The sequence below is a fragment of the Ptychodera flava genome, chromosome 15 (assembly GCF_041260155.1).
Source record: "Ptychodera flava strain L36383 chromosome 15, AS_Pfla_20210202, whole genome shotgun sequence".
Classification (NCBI taxonomy): Eukaryota; Metazoa; Hemichordata; class Enteropneusta; family Ptychoderidae; genus Ptychodera; species Ptychodera flava.
Genome location: NC_091942.1, coordinates 9,734,555 through 9,749,944, shown reverse-complemented (window position 1 = coordinate 9,749,944; position 15,390 = coordinate 9,734,555). Strand labels below are relative to the sequence as shown.

Here is a 15,390-nt window from a genome sequence, read left to right as displayed (position 1 = left end):
TAAGCACAGGTTTTCGAGCTGGTGTGGGGAATCTCATCTACTGTCAGAGCTTAGCCAATAAAAGCGTTAGTGAATTACAGATGTACAATCTGGGAAAGAAAGCAAAGTTACATATCCAGCCCCAGGGCCTGAAATAGTTCAATACATTTTATCACGGTCACTTATTTCATATATTTAACCAGGTAAATTTTATGCTTTCCTTTTGGATAACCATGACATTTGGGAGGGATGGCTGCGCTGTGAAAATGCACATAATGCTTTTACCGGTACGATATATACAAATAATTTTATTATTATTGGTGTAGAAATATATTGCTATTTCTCACATAAAAGCATATCGAGGTAGCGGGCGCTATAACCCTCGTGACCAAGCGAAACGGGTTCATAACACGGACACTTTTTAAGCCACACAGCGAGTTTTTGCATTATTCTGTCTAGTTGTTCCATTATGTAGGCTTACCGTACCACCATTCTACAGGAAAGATGGTCGATTCCGAGACAGCAGCCAATTCTGGTTTTCGACTTTCAATGGACAAGATACGGAACTTCAAGGTCAGAAGCGATGACGTGTTTCTCTTAACCTATCCAAAGTCAGGTAGGTGGTCCGGGCGTTCCGCTGTACACCTGGAATCTGCATTATTCTGCATTAATCTGCCCCACACACCCGGGCTCACACACCAGCATGCAGCAGCTACTTAAGGTTCCAAGACAAGAAATTGGCCTTTTTAATCTAACGATTCGCTGGTGGTTGATAAGCTCAGAACCCCCGTAAATAGTACATTTTCTGAAAGCCTAGATATAGTGGGAACAATTTGGTAACAACAGTGTCACCATTGTTTACATAACTATCACGTGACAGGTAATTTGCATAACCCTATGTGTTGTCTCAATCCTTCAAAATATCTGAATCAAACTTTCTGGAATGCAAGCTGTCACAACGCTCTTCCAAAGTGTGTCTCAGATTTTTTATATCTTGCTTAGTTTTTTTGGAGCACAATTTTAAAGAAATCAACTGGGATTAAATTCACCGCTCTGGAAGTTTTTCTGGCATAAAAATTGTTTTACAAGGTTTAAAAAATTCTGAGACACATTTTGGAAGATCCTTAGGATAGATTGCAGGCATAGAAATTTCAGCCTAATATCTCAAAACTTTAAAACAAACATAGGGAAAACCGATTTTTTAAAGGTTATGCAAATTACCTGTCACGTGATAGTTATATAAACAATGGTGACACTATGGTAATCAAAATGTTTCCCTATACCTAGGCTTTCCGAAAATATATAATTTACGGGGGCTGTGAGCTTATTAACCACTAGAGAATTGTTAGCTTAAAAAGGTCAGTTTCTTGTCATGGAACCTTAACTAGATCAAAACTGTGCGTAAACCACGCTCTCGCTTCCTTCCCGTAGAAGGTTGTAAACGCTCTGTGCCTTCACATTTAAAAATGGCTCTACATGCCGAACCTTGATACAAATGAATGTCAGTCATTAATATCTGGTACCTTAGCAGTGGGTCCATAGCTATGATGTTTTCAGATGGGATTCCTGCCTTTGACGGGCTGATTTTGACTTTTTCGACTTTTGATGAAGGGTAAAAGTCGTAAAACACCACAGCTATGGACCCACAGCTAGTGGTTCTCGTATAATATTTTAAAATATGGTGTTACTCCAATCATGGTCTACTGTCCCTAGGCCCTGAGCAGGGACTGTGATTGATGAGATGACGCTGTGACAAATGACCTCAACTTTTGACCGGCGCAGTCATCAACTTGTGTAGCAGACAATCTTGGTGTCCTGAGGATGGGGCGAAAAGCAAAAGGTGCAACAGACGTCGAGGTTCTCGACTATTCATCACCATCAAAGCAGGTTACACAGCGTTTCCTGCAGCGGCGGACATTGCATTAACTGGGGATCGAAGTCTAGGATCTCTCCTGACCTCAGTATGACCCATTTCAAACGATAACTTGACACGGTGACCTCGGACATGTCGTATCCACAGGAGAACTAAAAATTCAGCCTGCAGCTATTAGTAATAACCAACAAAGGTGGTCGTTTTACTGTTTTTACTCCTGATATGTTGTGATCATAAGGGTATAGTCTACGGAACGAGGGCATTCTCGTGAGCCAGAGCATAATTTCCGCTCCGCTGACCAAGCATTGCAAGCCAGCCATCTAGAGCGAGGGTTAGACTGTAAACGTGTTGGATGTGTGAATGTCCAAAGATCACTGATCACTGTCCAAGGGCCTTCAAATGCAGTACGCCAAATGAACTGTAAAAAAGCAACCCCCTCCAAATCAACTTTCAAAATTTGACCCCCAATTCATCAATTGTAAAATATTACCCCCCCGAAAAAAATTCATCGAATTTTATTCATTAACTCTTCGCACCCTATGGCCCTGGAATGAACAATTGGGCTCTTCAAAAGTTATTGCAAGTAAAAGAGTGACCAACCCCAATTTTCATGCACAAAAAACAGCGACCCTCACCCAGATGTCACAGTCCGTATCAATAATATCTCAATTGACTTATAATTTCATCTTTTTTATTAGTTTTTTATTGAGTTACAGAAATGCTTTTACAAAGTTATGTTTGATTAAATCTGGAAATATCTGGAAAGTTGTACAATCAAGAAAAGTTAATAAATACAATACATTGTTAATTGTTTGCATAGAATGTTTGGTCCTAAGTAACAAGTTTTAAGTATCCAGCCCATTTCCTTATATGGAATTCTAATTTGTTCTTTCTGTTTGCAATATTATATTCGATTTTTTGTATTGACTGTACATATTGTTTATAAGCTATAAATTCTATCTTCACCTTTTTACAACGACTAATGTATATAAACCTTTTACCAAGAAGAATAAGAAAGTTTACAAGACATGAGAGACTTGGCTCTCCAAGAACAATTTGCCAACCTTTTAGTTTACTCTGCAACCATAGACCCTAAAACCCTAAAATTTATCCCAAAATAACATGACATGTTCACATTCACATAACAGATGCATCAAAGTTTCCTCTTCCTGCTTGCAACATGTGCACAAAGCGCTTTCCACTCTTGGGGGTTTCTTTTTATACAGTTTAACATTTGTCATTAAAATATTATGAAGAATCTGAAATTGAAACTCACGAAGTTTTGTATCAATAGTAATTTTCTTGTAGCTAAATACTTTGTACTGCACGGGAGAATTATTTCTCTATCCAGAGCTTTCGACAACTAACCAGCCGTCTTTATCAATGGTGTTGATTAGCACCACTGCGCATGCGTGATCTTAAAATATTATCCCAGATTCGGGGAAGTTGATACCGTCCGCCATCCCGATTCAGCGTTGGTTTATGTGTTCTTATGTATATCGCTTCCTTAATACCTCTCTTGAACCAATCTGGCTCCCGATCCAAGATTTTCACATTTTCTACCATGAAATTATGACCCGGGGAATCATTGTGAATATGTTTAGAAACCTCTGAAGTGACGCAACTTGGACGCCGATGTTCTTTCACTCGGGCTTGCAAGGATCGTTCTGTTTCTCCGATATAGTCCATTTTGCATTCATTATCTCCACAACCCTCACATCGGATGTGATAAATAGGACCACATACGTCTTTCGATGGTGTGGGATCCTTCGGGCATACCAGTAGTTGTCTGATGGTGTTAAAGGGCCTAGCGTGTAACTGTTCCATCATGTGAATAATTCCAAACAGTTTTGTGATATTATCAAAACATGTCATCTTGGACCGGATGAAGAAATGCGATCGTACGATGTTAGTGCGCTATTTACTAGTGTACCGGTGGACGGGGCCTTGCAGATTATAAGTCAACGCCTGGAAAGTGATACAACTTTGCATCAACGTACATCCATGACTCCGGCCGAAATTATCATATTACTGGGACTGTGTGTGAAATGTACATATTTTACGTTTAACGGATCTTTCTATCAGCAAATTCATGGGGCAGCTATGGGATCTCCAGTGTCTCCGATAGTATGCAATCTATACATGGAACACTTTGAATCTATCGCTCTGACAACAGCTCCCAATCCACCGTCGTGGTGGTACCGATATGTTGATGACACTCACACAAAGTTAGAGCGGAAATTTGCTGATGAATTTACGCATCATATCAACAACTTGGACCAACACATAAAGTCACAACGGAGGAGGAGCATGATAACGCATTGGCGTTCTTGGATGTTGAGACAATCAGGCGCCCAGATGGCCAGATAAAAACCAAGGTATTTAGGAAATCAACACACACTGACCAATACTTACATTTCACCTCAAATCACCCCCTGGTTCATAAAATGGGGGTAGTCAGAACCCTCCATCACCGAGCAGATCTCATCTGTAGCGATCCCAATGATAGGCTGGAGGAGAAAACCCACATCAACAATGCCCTTCATCACTGTGGTTATCCATCCTGGGCAATTAAGCAGGCAACCCGTACCAGAAAGAAGGCCCACACTAACTCAGTACAGAGGAATGGAAATCAAAAGAAGGTGCACGTAACTGCTCCATACATCAAAAACCTAACAGAATATTGCAGCACACTTTCAGAACATATGGTGTGCAGTTACACGCTAGGCCCTTTAACACCATCAGACAACTACTGGTATGCCCGAAGGATCCCACACCATCGAAAGACGTATGTGGTCCTATTTATCACATCCGATGTGAGGGTTGTGGAGATAATGAATGCAAAATGGACTATATCGGAGAAACAGAACGATCCTTGCAAGCCCGAGTGAAAGAACATCGGCGTCCAAGTTGCGTCACTTCAGAGGTTTCTAAACATATTCACAATGATTCCCCGGGTCATAATTTCATGGTAGAAAATGTGAAAATCTTGGATCGGGAGCCAGATTGGTTCAAGAGAGGTATTAAGGAAGCGATATACATAAGAACACATAAACCAACGCTGAATCGGGATGGCGGACGGTATCAACTTCCCCGAATCTGGGATAATATTTTAAGATCACGCATGCGCAGTGGTGCTAATCAACACCATTGATAAAGACGGCTGGTTAGTTGTCGAAAGCTCTGGATAGAGAAATAATTCTCCCGTGCAGTACAAAGTATTTAGCTACAAGAATATAGTATGTCTGCACAGATGAGTCTGCATCATTGTATTAATAGTAATTTTCTGTGGCAACTGATAAAATTCACCCCAGGATTTAAAATGCAATTCAAATATGTGAGAAAAATAATGTTCTGCTCGAGGTCTAATAAAAATATTCTCACTGATTTTTTCAGTGATCATTTTTGTCGTGAATTTACTTAAAGCTACCAAATCATTCCCCAACTACTCTGGCTTCCCCTTCGGGTTCATGAAAATCTACATTTTGGCCCATTTTATTAGGCATGGCCTTCATTAACCCAAACCACCTCAGAATTGAAGACTGCGGAACTCCCTTATTTCGAATATTTTCCCAACTGATGTTATGGCCATTCTCTGTGTAGAGTGGGTCAAGATAATAAATGCCAATATTTACGAAATCCCGATAAAACACTGATTTACCCGCAATTAAAATATCTTTGCTATTCCAAATAATTTTTCTCTGTGGAGAGACTTGGTCAAAAAAGGGCTGTTCTGTTTGCAACTCTGACCAAGTCTTTAACATGCTATGGAAAAAACCTGTTACCTCTATATTAAGTAAATCAATATTAAAATTACATTTCAACAATTAAATCTATACATCCTATTGGATATAAAATTCTCTTCATTACAATTTTCATGGATGCTTTAAAGAATCATCACAATATCTCTTTATCCAATTGACTCTCGCTGTTTTATATTTAGCATAAATATCTGGCATTTCCAGTCCCCCATTTGCCTTTTTACCTATAACAGTGTGTCTCGCTATTTTGTCTGGGCCACGCCACAGAAATTTGTACAACATACCATTAATTTCCTTAAGTTTTACATTGGGAATATTTGTTATTGACATTTTATACTGAACTTTAGACAGCTCCATTGATTTAATTATTCGTATCTTTCCCAGTAGTGTAAGATCTCTGCTTTTCCAAAAATTGAGCGAAGTTTTTAATTTCTCGATTGGTCCTGCAATTTTCATATTGGATGCAGCTTCTTTGTCATATGAGATATAAATACCCACAATCTTGATTGGTTCTCTCGGCCATTTGACTTTAAGTGGCTTTTTCTTACACATTTCCATTTTTCCAAGCCACAGTGCTTCTGACTTATCATAATTAATTTTCAAACCCGAAAAACTTTGAAATGCATTTAAAAGAGTAAATTGATTTTTCGCTGACCTCACATCCTTTAAAAAGCATGTTAGGTCATCAGCAAAGGAGGCACTCTTAATTTCCTTACCGCCAATTGGAATACCTTTAATACCTTCTTGACTAACTAACTCTATCAAAAAAATTTCTAAACTAAGTATAAATAGTGCTGGGGATATGCTATCACCTTGTCTCACACCCCTACTCAATGGAAAGTACCCTGTAGTCGTACCTTTGTTCATGACACAACTTTCAAAGTTAGTATACGGCTAGTTTTCAATCGGATTCGAACCCACAACATACGGCATCAGTCGCCTAGCTGAGAGGCCACAGACAGAACCGCTCGGCTAAATCTCCACTCCCAAAAAAGAGTGGTTCATAGCCGGCTAAGCTGTTACATCTTTCTGACTGAGACCGCTCAACACGTTGTAGAGTTCGTGAAGCACTCACGCACGCATATAAAGACTTCACCCAATGAATGAACGAATGTCCAAAATTAAATGCCTGAAGTGCTTTTAATAGGAGATCCCACTCCAAACTATCAAAACCCTTCCTAAAATCGATTGTCAAAAGTATACCTGGAAAATTCATTTCATGTGTATAAGACATAATACTTTCAATTAAACGTATAACATCCCCTATATATCTATTGCTAACAAATGCTGACAGAGTTTCATGAATAATATTTGGAAGTACTTTTTCTAAACGCTTTGACAAACAGTTTGTGCGAATCTTGTAGTCCATATTTAACAATGACACAGGTCTCCAGTTTTTGATGTATCTGCGATCCTTCCCCTTTTTTTCTAAAAGATTAATTGCGCCCTGTCTTTGTGAGGGCAGGGTGACATCTGCCCCTTTTCAAAACCGTTATTTAGAGCTGCAACCAATTTTGTATCCAGAATATGCCAAAACTGTTTGTAAAACTCCGCTGTTATCCCATCATTACCAGGTGTTTTGTTATTTGGTAAGTCTCTCATTGCAAATGTGGCTTCCTCTAAGGTAATTAACCCCTCACAGAAATCTGAATCCTCCTGGGACAGCTTTGGAATATTACATTTATCATAAAATAACTTCGGATCAGTACCGTTATTCACATTGACAGACGGTATTTTTGAAGAGTACGGGTCCTGATAGAACTCTTTAATTTCTTGGTTTATCTCCCCAGGATTAACAAGAATTAAATTTTCCTTCATGGAGAGTAATTTATTAATCTGTAGCTTTTTGTAGTTTGCCTTTTCCAAACCTAAGAAATACTTGTTGTTCTTTTCCCCAAGTTCATACCAATTACACCTAGATCTAACAATACAACCCTCTGTAATATAGTCCATTTCGGTCTGTAAATCCTCTTGACTAAGTTGTATTCCCGGGAAATTAGTTCATTCTCGGGGTCAGATTCTAACCAATTTTCAATTTCTCTAATTCTTTGCTCAAATTTTAAGATCTTAAGTCTTCTCTCTTCGACCTTTCTTTTGCTATAGTTCATTGTACACTTCTTAATTTTAAACTTTACCCAGTCCTACTCTACAGCAGGATCAGTAATTTTAGGGTTACCTGTCCACTGAATAAGATTCTCTTCCAATAACTCTACATAGTTAGGATCCCTCAATAAACTGTCTAGTACGATGGTCCCCTTTTAGTCTACTCCCACCGCATGGATAACACAATGGCAGAGTGGTCAGAGCAAACACATGGCACAATTGATGCGTTAGTGATATCAGACTGTAAATTATCAGTTGTCAGAAAATAATCAATTCTGCTCATAACTACATTTGGGTTGAAACGTTTCCATGTGACGGATTTCTTGTTTGGGTTCAAAACTCTCCATACATCAATTACGTCAAAAGTCTCCATTATTTCATTAAAACTCTTAATTGAATACTTCCAGGGGTCTGGGTTTCCACCATATCGGTCTAACACCGTGTTTAAAGCAACGTTGTGGTCGCCTCCCCAAATTATATAATTTCACATTTAACCTTTGAACTTTGAAAGAATCCTTTTGAACTTTACAAATAATCACTTTGATGAAATTCCAATATAATATCTGTTTTTCAGATCTGCTCTTTCAAACATAATATGCTGATCATGTACATTTATATCAATTGTCACACTTTTTTATAGTACAGATTTAGATAGTTTTGTATTGTGAAAAAAAATATTCAAAGTTTCCTCACAGACCACAATGTACAATCAACATTTTTGGTGAAATTCCAAAATCAAATTTCTTACACACACATGAACTTGTAATTGTCCTAGTCAAATCAAGTACACTAATATCGATAATCAAGAGTACATAAATACACAGATTTACCTAGTTTTGTATTGGAAAACAATAGTTTCCTCATAGACCACCATGTATAGTGAATCAACATTTCGGTGAAATCCAATGTCTTCCACAAACATCCACTTGTAACCACCCTACTCTAATCAAGTACACAAATATCAATAATCAAGAGTACATAAATACACAGATTTACCTAGTTTTGTATTGGGAAAAATTATTTATAGTTTCCTCATAGATCACAATGTATATTGAATCAACATTTCGGTGAAATTCCAAAATCAAATTTCTTACACACACATGAACTTGTAATTGTCCTAGTCAAATCAAGTACACTAATATCGATAATCAAGAGTACATAAATACACAGATTTACCTAGTTTTGTATCGGGAAAAAAATTATTTATAGTTTCCTCATAGACTACCATGTATAGTGAATCAACATTTCGGTGAATTTCAAAATCCAGTTTCTTACACAAAAAATCCACTTGTAATCACTCTACTCTAATCAAGTACATTAGTATCAATAATAAAGAGCATATAAACACAAACAGATTTAGCTAGTTTTATATTTAAAAGAAATTATTCATAGTTTCCCCATAGACTACAATGTATGGTGGATCAAGCAACATTACTATGAAATTCCACAATCAAATTTTTTCCGTACAAACCTTCGTAAAATTTGACCCCCTCCAATCATTTATTGTAAAATTTGACCCCCTTAAAAACGGTTTCGTAAAAGTCACCCCTTCCCCCGATTTCCACCGACCCCCCTCCCTCTAAAAAGCGAATGCCTCCTTACCGAAATAGATTTAATACTTCCCGTACCTAAACCTACCGATCCTCCATTACTTTGTCATGATCAAATTGCGTAGATCAACCTTCCTTATCAATGTCGACAATGGTTTAATTCAGCGCAATAAAAACACAATATGGACGCTGATTTGTTTAGGTCAACTGGCCTCCTTTATTCTTTGCACTTCAAGTTACTATATGTCAAGCTAAATCATTGTTGTAAATATCGTCGAAACATGGATACATACATGACAGTTACTGACCCAATTCCATTTTAGTAACTATTGGCAAGCCCATTGCAAAATTAGAATTTAGCTAACATGTACGTCAGTTAATAGTGAAGACTTTGGTTGACAATGCGTCATTGGTGATCTCCAACGCTTTTGATTTTGTGATCGAAAACGTTTCTAACAAACGCAAAGTGATGTGTCCAAAAGTATTCTACATGGAATGACAAAATTAAGATCCATGGTATCTCCTCTTTTTGAAATCTTGCAGGTACAACTTGGATGAAAGAGATCCTGCCATTGGTGTTCAACGGTGGGGACATTGAGGCGATTAAAGACATACCGGTGGACATCAGAGTACCGTATCTCGAATTCACCATTTCTGCCGAGGATGACGAAATGTGCAGGGGTGGGCAGAAAGCATTCCAGGTGCCCGACGATTTTAACTTGGACGAGATGGAGTCTCCGAGAATAATCAACAGTCACTTGGGCGAGAAGTTCCTACCGATTGAGCTCGAAGAAAAAAATCCCAAGGTAAGAGAAGAGGAGGACTAAACTACGGAGTCTGTTGGGAGATATTGTTGTAAATAGCTTTATTGTCGGCAAACGATTTCATGCTGTCAATCTTATTCTTCAGCCTCTTCACATCCAGTCAGTTTCTACCGACCTTCTTTCGCTCTGTTGGTGTAGATTTGGCTGCCTATCTACCCGTCGACGGTTACAGATTTTGAATCCAATATGAATTGCGATCCAGCGCTCAGTCAGAGTGCCACAGGGCCGGTGAGGTGCTCTGGGGCGGGCCGGGCGATTATTCAGAATAGGCGCACACCGTCTACGACTCGAAAAGTCTGATTAGCTGTAATCACTAGACTTTGTTCAAGTCTGTGATTTGTGAATGTTTGAGTGGGAAGAACGCAAAGATTTGTGTTCCGTTTTTATGAAACGTGAGAGTGGTTTGAACGCGATGAGTGGGGTGTACTCGAAGAGTGATGGAGAGTTTCACGCGGAACCCGGCAGAAACTAAATGACTACTGCGCAGACTCAATGGTAACGCGTTCGATCGCCAGGCAAACCTGACCTTGGCTGCCGAATTTCAAAGAGGTTTGTATGAAATAGAAGAGACACAAGAGAAACTGTTGCAAATTTTATTGTTCAAATATTCACTGACATGACCGAAATCTACATTATCGCCGGATTTACGGTTAAATGAGGTTGTCTTCATCATCTACGGTCTACTTGGATAGCGCTGAGCCATGCCTTATTAGGCAGCTCGTCATGTCAACCGGACAGTTGGTAATCGCGTTATTGTATAGATGGTGGAAGTTCGAATCCAAGTGGCCACATGAGTTCCATTGTCACATTTAACAGAGAAAATGCTGCTTCAAAATTAGTCTTAATATGACGATGTCTCCGAGATTAGAGATCGAGGAATGAACCATGTTTTAAAGTCGACTGTAAAAATCCAAAGTTAAACAGTATAAATGTTCTCAAATTTTCCCCTTCAGATTATCTACGTTGCACGAAATCCTAAGGACGTGTCAGTGTCATCGTACTATTTTGTTCAACTGCTGTTGGCTACAGAATACAAAAGCAGGCCAGCAAACCCATACAGAAACTTCAGCGAGTTCTTCCCTGATTATTTGGACTGTAAGAATCGATTTCAGGTTGTTGGATGTGAGTAAATCATTCAACTCAAAATATGTGCATGGGCCTTTGGGAATATAAGCTTACTTCATGGTAACACTTTCATTTTCTTGAGGAAGTCCAAAGGCATATCGGTGATTGCTGCCGTACAGACAGATGACCAAAGTACTTTAAACCTAAATGGATTACTTTAACCCTGAAGGCCGTCGACACGAACGTTTATCATTGTGTATGAGTTCATAGATACAGGTGACCGACTTACTGTAAAGGGGTAGAGAGCCAGAGATTGAAGACTGCCCCTTAGAATCACAATGTTTTGGCCCAAACCCATTGGTATCAATGGCAAGGTGTGGACTAAACTTGTTGCAAGTCCGTGAGCATATAAATATCAAAAAATATCAAGGTGTTAACTTTAGCAGACTGACGCGTTAGTGGTAGGCAACAGCACGTGCAACTTGGGCAGCCAGTAACTGTTGCCGATAAAAAGCCAAGCGACTGGGGGCCAGGCTAAGAGTGTATCTGTTTACGGGAAATCATGGATGAACATGTTGAAAGGGACAACACAGGTGAAAGACCTAGCTGATGACATTAGGCGTTGATTTGACGACTGGAGCTCACAGACATCACTGCATGCTTGAAGGTCTTATTAGCCAAAACCTAACTGGTGGTGATATAAAGTGAATCCAATATGCCGTGCAACGTCCAGCCCTATACTGATGAAAAGTCAAACGCAAATGCATTTTTAAAAAATGTTTGTTTGTGGCAGAGGATGGAAAAAGCATGACGGCGCGCTTAACTCCTGGCTAGAGAAATTTCCTGTAAACAGTTTCATAATCAGCATCGAAAACAATGGGTTTGGGCCGAACCATGGTGTTATTGAAAAGGGTTACGTATTGGAGGGAGGCGCCGGGGGGGGAGGTCATACATGTAAATCACGACGTTCTTTTATTTTAATTGAATCTTGCAAGATATTCAGTTATTTTAGGACGCGATGATCGTATTTATTTATTTATTTATTTATTTATTTATTTATTTATTACTGATTTACTTAATATTTATTTGGGGCGTTTCGCAACCGAACTCCCTGTGTTCTCCTCATTAGATTACCAACTACATAAGAGCTGTAATTTACGTATATTTCCAAAATGGACAATGGCTGGAACAGCTTACATCGCCTCGGCGTGCATGGGTGTATATTGTGTAATGGTAATCTGTTTCGTTCGCGTAAAAACGGTTTTTACTAGACAAACAGACGACTTGGGAAGATCAACAAATCTGACAAACACTTTCTTATTTTATCCTAAAGATGCTGGAAGTAAATGGCATGAACATGTTCTCACGTGGTGGAAGAGGAGGCATGATAAAAATGTCTTGTTCCTGAAGTATGAGGACATGTTTCAGGTAAGTCCAAGAAGTGATAGACAAATTACATCGGAGGGGGTTCCGAGGATAAGTTCCAGTAGGTCCGGTACGGGGTTGATCATTACATCTCTGCGAGTGGTCGGGAAAGACGTACATAATTATTTCACGTTTCAATCTTCTTCCCCTTCCGGCTTGCAAACATTTTACTACCGGCGAAACGCAAAGTAGCAAGATTGTAATTTTCACAAATATTGTGCTGCACATACTCTTTGCATTTTGATCGCTGTGGTCCCCGTCATACTTTTCAATTGACTTCTTAACAGGCAGTGCATTTCCAAAACAAAATGCCGTTTTATACAACTCTCCTGATTGAATATTCTTTTTCACTCAATCTGTAGGACTTGGAGTCGAATGTCCGAAAAATTGCAAAATTCCTTGACCTCCAGCTGACAGACGATGTGGTGAAAAAGATAAGTGATCACTGCACAATAGGAAACATGAAGAAAAACAAGATGGCCACCAAAAGTAACTACTGCGAAACGACTACCAACGTAACGGCTGAAGAAGGCTCTCCCTTTGTAAGGAAAGGTGGGTGAATAGATTGTCATTGTTCATCAGACGTTGAGTGTTTTCCTACTCTCGATAAGTCATTATTGTGTCACAAAATGCATAATCTTGTTGCTGTTGATCAATTTACAGGTGGAGCCGGCGGTTGGAAGAAATACTTCACAGTGGCCGAGAACGAAATATTGGATAGGCATTACAGAGAATGGATGAAGGACAGCGATTTGGAGATGACCTTTGAACTTTTATAATAATTTTAAGTTTTTACTTTTGCGAATGGGATGGGCATTAGGTGCCCATGGCTGGTATATAATTTCAGGAAATATAGATCGGGTATTCGGGAAGTATTTGTTTTGAATTTCAAAAAAGGCTCCTTCAAGTTTTTTTATTATGAGTACTTACTATATTTTGGGAAATAATTACGGTTCGCAACTCCCCGCCAAACCCCCTCTCTGCCATCTCACTTGATAAGTTTCAAAGCGGAGTAAGAATCGCTTACATGAACGTGCTATTGTTATATATTTTACACTATTGAATTCAGCGGCTACCGTTGATATTGAAAGACGCTACATTTAGTTGGACGATCCTGAGAACGTAGAGGGATGTATAATTTTAAACTAATCACAAACATATAAATAAGTAAATAAATAAATGCTGTTTAGCAATGAAGATTTAATGTGGTTACAAATAACCGACAACTTGGTATCAGCTTCAGTTACTGAAAGTGTTACGATATCCGACCGGTACCTCTCAACTTCTTAACCATGAAGCAGCAGTTGTGAAACTAGAGAAACAAATTAGGCAAGATTTTACCGATATTTGAAATTCAAAAGGGCTACCATGCCTGTTTTACTAGTAACTCTAGGGGAAAATTTTTTTTCGATTTTCGAAATACTAAGTCGTTGAAAATTTTTCATGCACCGATGGCAAGAGCTTCAAAACGAGCCCACACAAGCGGTAGATCAGAAAATAATTGTATTTGAAGTTTGAGAATATCTGCCCCCACACGCTCCAGACGCATTCTACCTTAAAAGCTGATAAGTGTGAATGAACCAAATCAGATAATTTAGATACATATTTCACCCATTTCGTTTCCTTTTACTAAAACGTTTATAATGTGTGAGACCAGAGTGCTTAAACTCCGCCTTAGCGATCATGTACATCCATATTGAACCATCTGCTATGTATATGAAGAGAAGGTAAAGTAAAGTTATACCACTCTTCGCCTCGTGCCCATTGTTCTAACCATGCTCTCTAATTTCCATAACCGAATATTTTATAATTACCACCTGGCTTTATTTTGTTTAAAAAGTGTCCGATTTACAAGTTCTTTTGTTTAAAAAGTGTCCGATTTACTAGTAAATCGGACAATTCTTTTGTTAAAAACTGTCCGGTTTACTGGTAAATCGGACACTTTTAAACAAAAGAACTTGTAAAATGGACACTTTTTAAACAAAAGGAAGTCACGTGGCGACGAGCAAAAAAAACAAATGCGAGACATTATACCAGAAGAAATTTATTTCACCATTAAGTACAGAGGAAAGACACTTTAAAAGAATCACCGGACAGAATTAATTTTGCACGACTGTACATCTCAAAATGAATTACAGGTCAAAGTGAAATAACGGTATTGATTGCAAATATCACTTCTGTGTTAAGGTTATTGTTATCACGATCATTCGAAGCTGAAATTTAAGACTTCAAAGTCAGTTATCAATACTGATTGTAGAGGTTTCAGTCGCCTTAGGTAAAGTTAAATCTAGCTACAGGCAAACACACACGCAGTACCACAGTCATTGTGGATCTAGACATATTGTTTTTTGTACTTGCAGTTTCTGTTGCGCCTTTCTCTGACGTGGCTGTGTAGCTTGGTCTTCCGATTGTGGCCGTTAGCACTGGCATGACAGGGGGACTTTTCTTTTCCATCTTTGGCTTTGGTAGTTGAAGTGCACCGGATACAGCTTCCATTTGTACTTCATCCGCCATATCGATATACGTAGAGCGACTCGGCAATTGCGTGTATGCTGTTCAAAGTTTTCGACCCAAATGAGCAAAACGTGACTCTAACGTCGATCTGCAAACACCTTTTCACTTCATTCAACCAACCAATCAATCAAACATAATTCATACAATTCAAATCAAACCAGGTGCTCAACACGTCATCGCACTACAATAGCAACACATGTCAACTTTGTTTTATCCAATCATGCGTTATTTTTTTTATACTTTCGTTCAACAAGGTGTCAGAACGCGTAAATGTTTTCCTGCCAAAGTTTCAACTT

At 38.8% G+C, this 15,390-nt stretch overlaps 1 protein-coding gene across 1 annotated transcript; it reads left to right on the top strand.

The window, feature by feature from the left end:
• The first annotated feature begins 383 nt into the window (after nucleotides 1–383).
• Nucleotides 384–14,452, top strand: LOC139151094 (sulfotransferase 1E1-like). Its single transcript, XM_070723632.1, has 6 exons — nucleotides 384–595; nucleotides 9,810–10,072; nucleotides 11,044–11,212; nucleotides 12,489–12,583; nucleotides 12,943–13,132; nucleotides 13,244–14,452. The coding sequence occupies exons 1-6, from the start codon at nucleotides 484–486 to the stop codon at nucleotides 13,357–13,359; spliced, it is 945 nt and encodes a 314-aa protein (XP_070579733.1). The 5' UTR covers nucleotides 384–483; the 3' UTR covers nucleotides 13,360–14,452.
• Nucleotides 14,453–15,390: the final 938 nt, after the last annotated feature.

Coding starts and splice junctions, on each gene's coding strand:
- LOC139151094 (XM_070723632.1), top strand. CDS start 484: ATGGTCGATTCCGAGACAGCAGCCAATTCTGGTTTTCGACTTTCAATG. Junction 12,584..12,942: donor AGTATGAGGACATGTTTCAG/GTAAGTCCAAGA, acceptor CTCAATCTGTAG/GACTTGGAGTCGAATGTCCG. Junction 13,133..13,243: donor CTCTCCCTTTGTAAGGAAAG/GTGGGTGAATAG, acceptor ATCAATTTACAG/GTGGAGCCGGCGGTTGGAAG.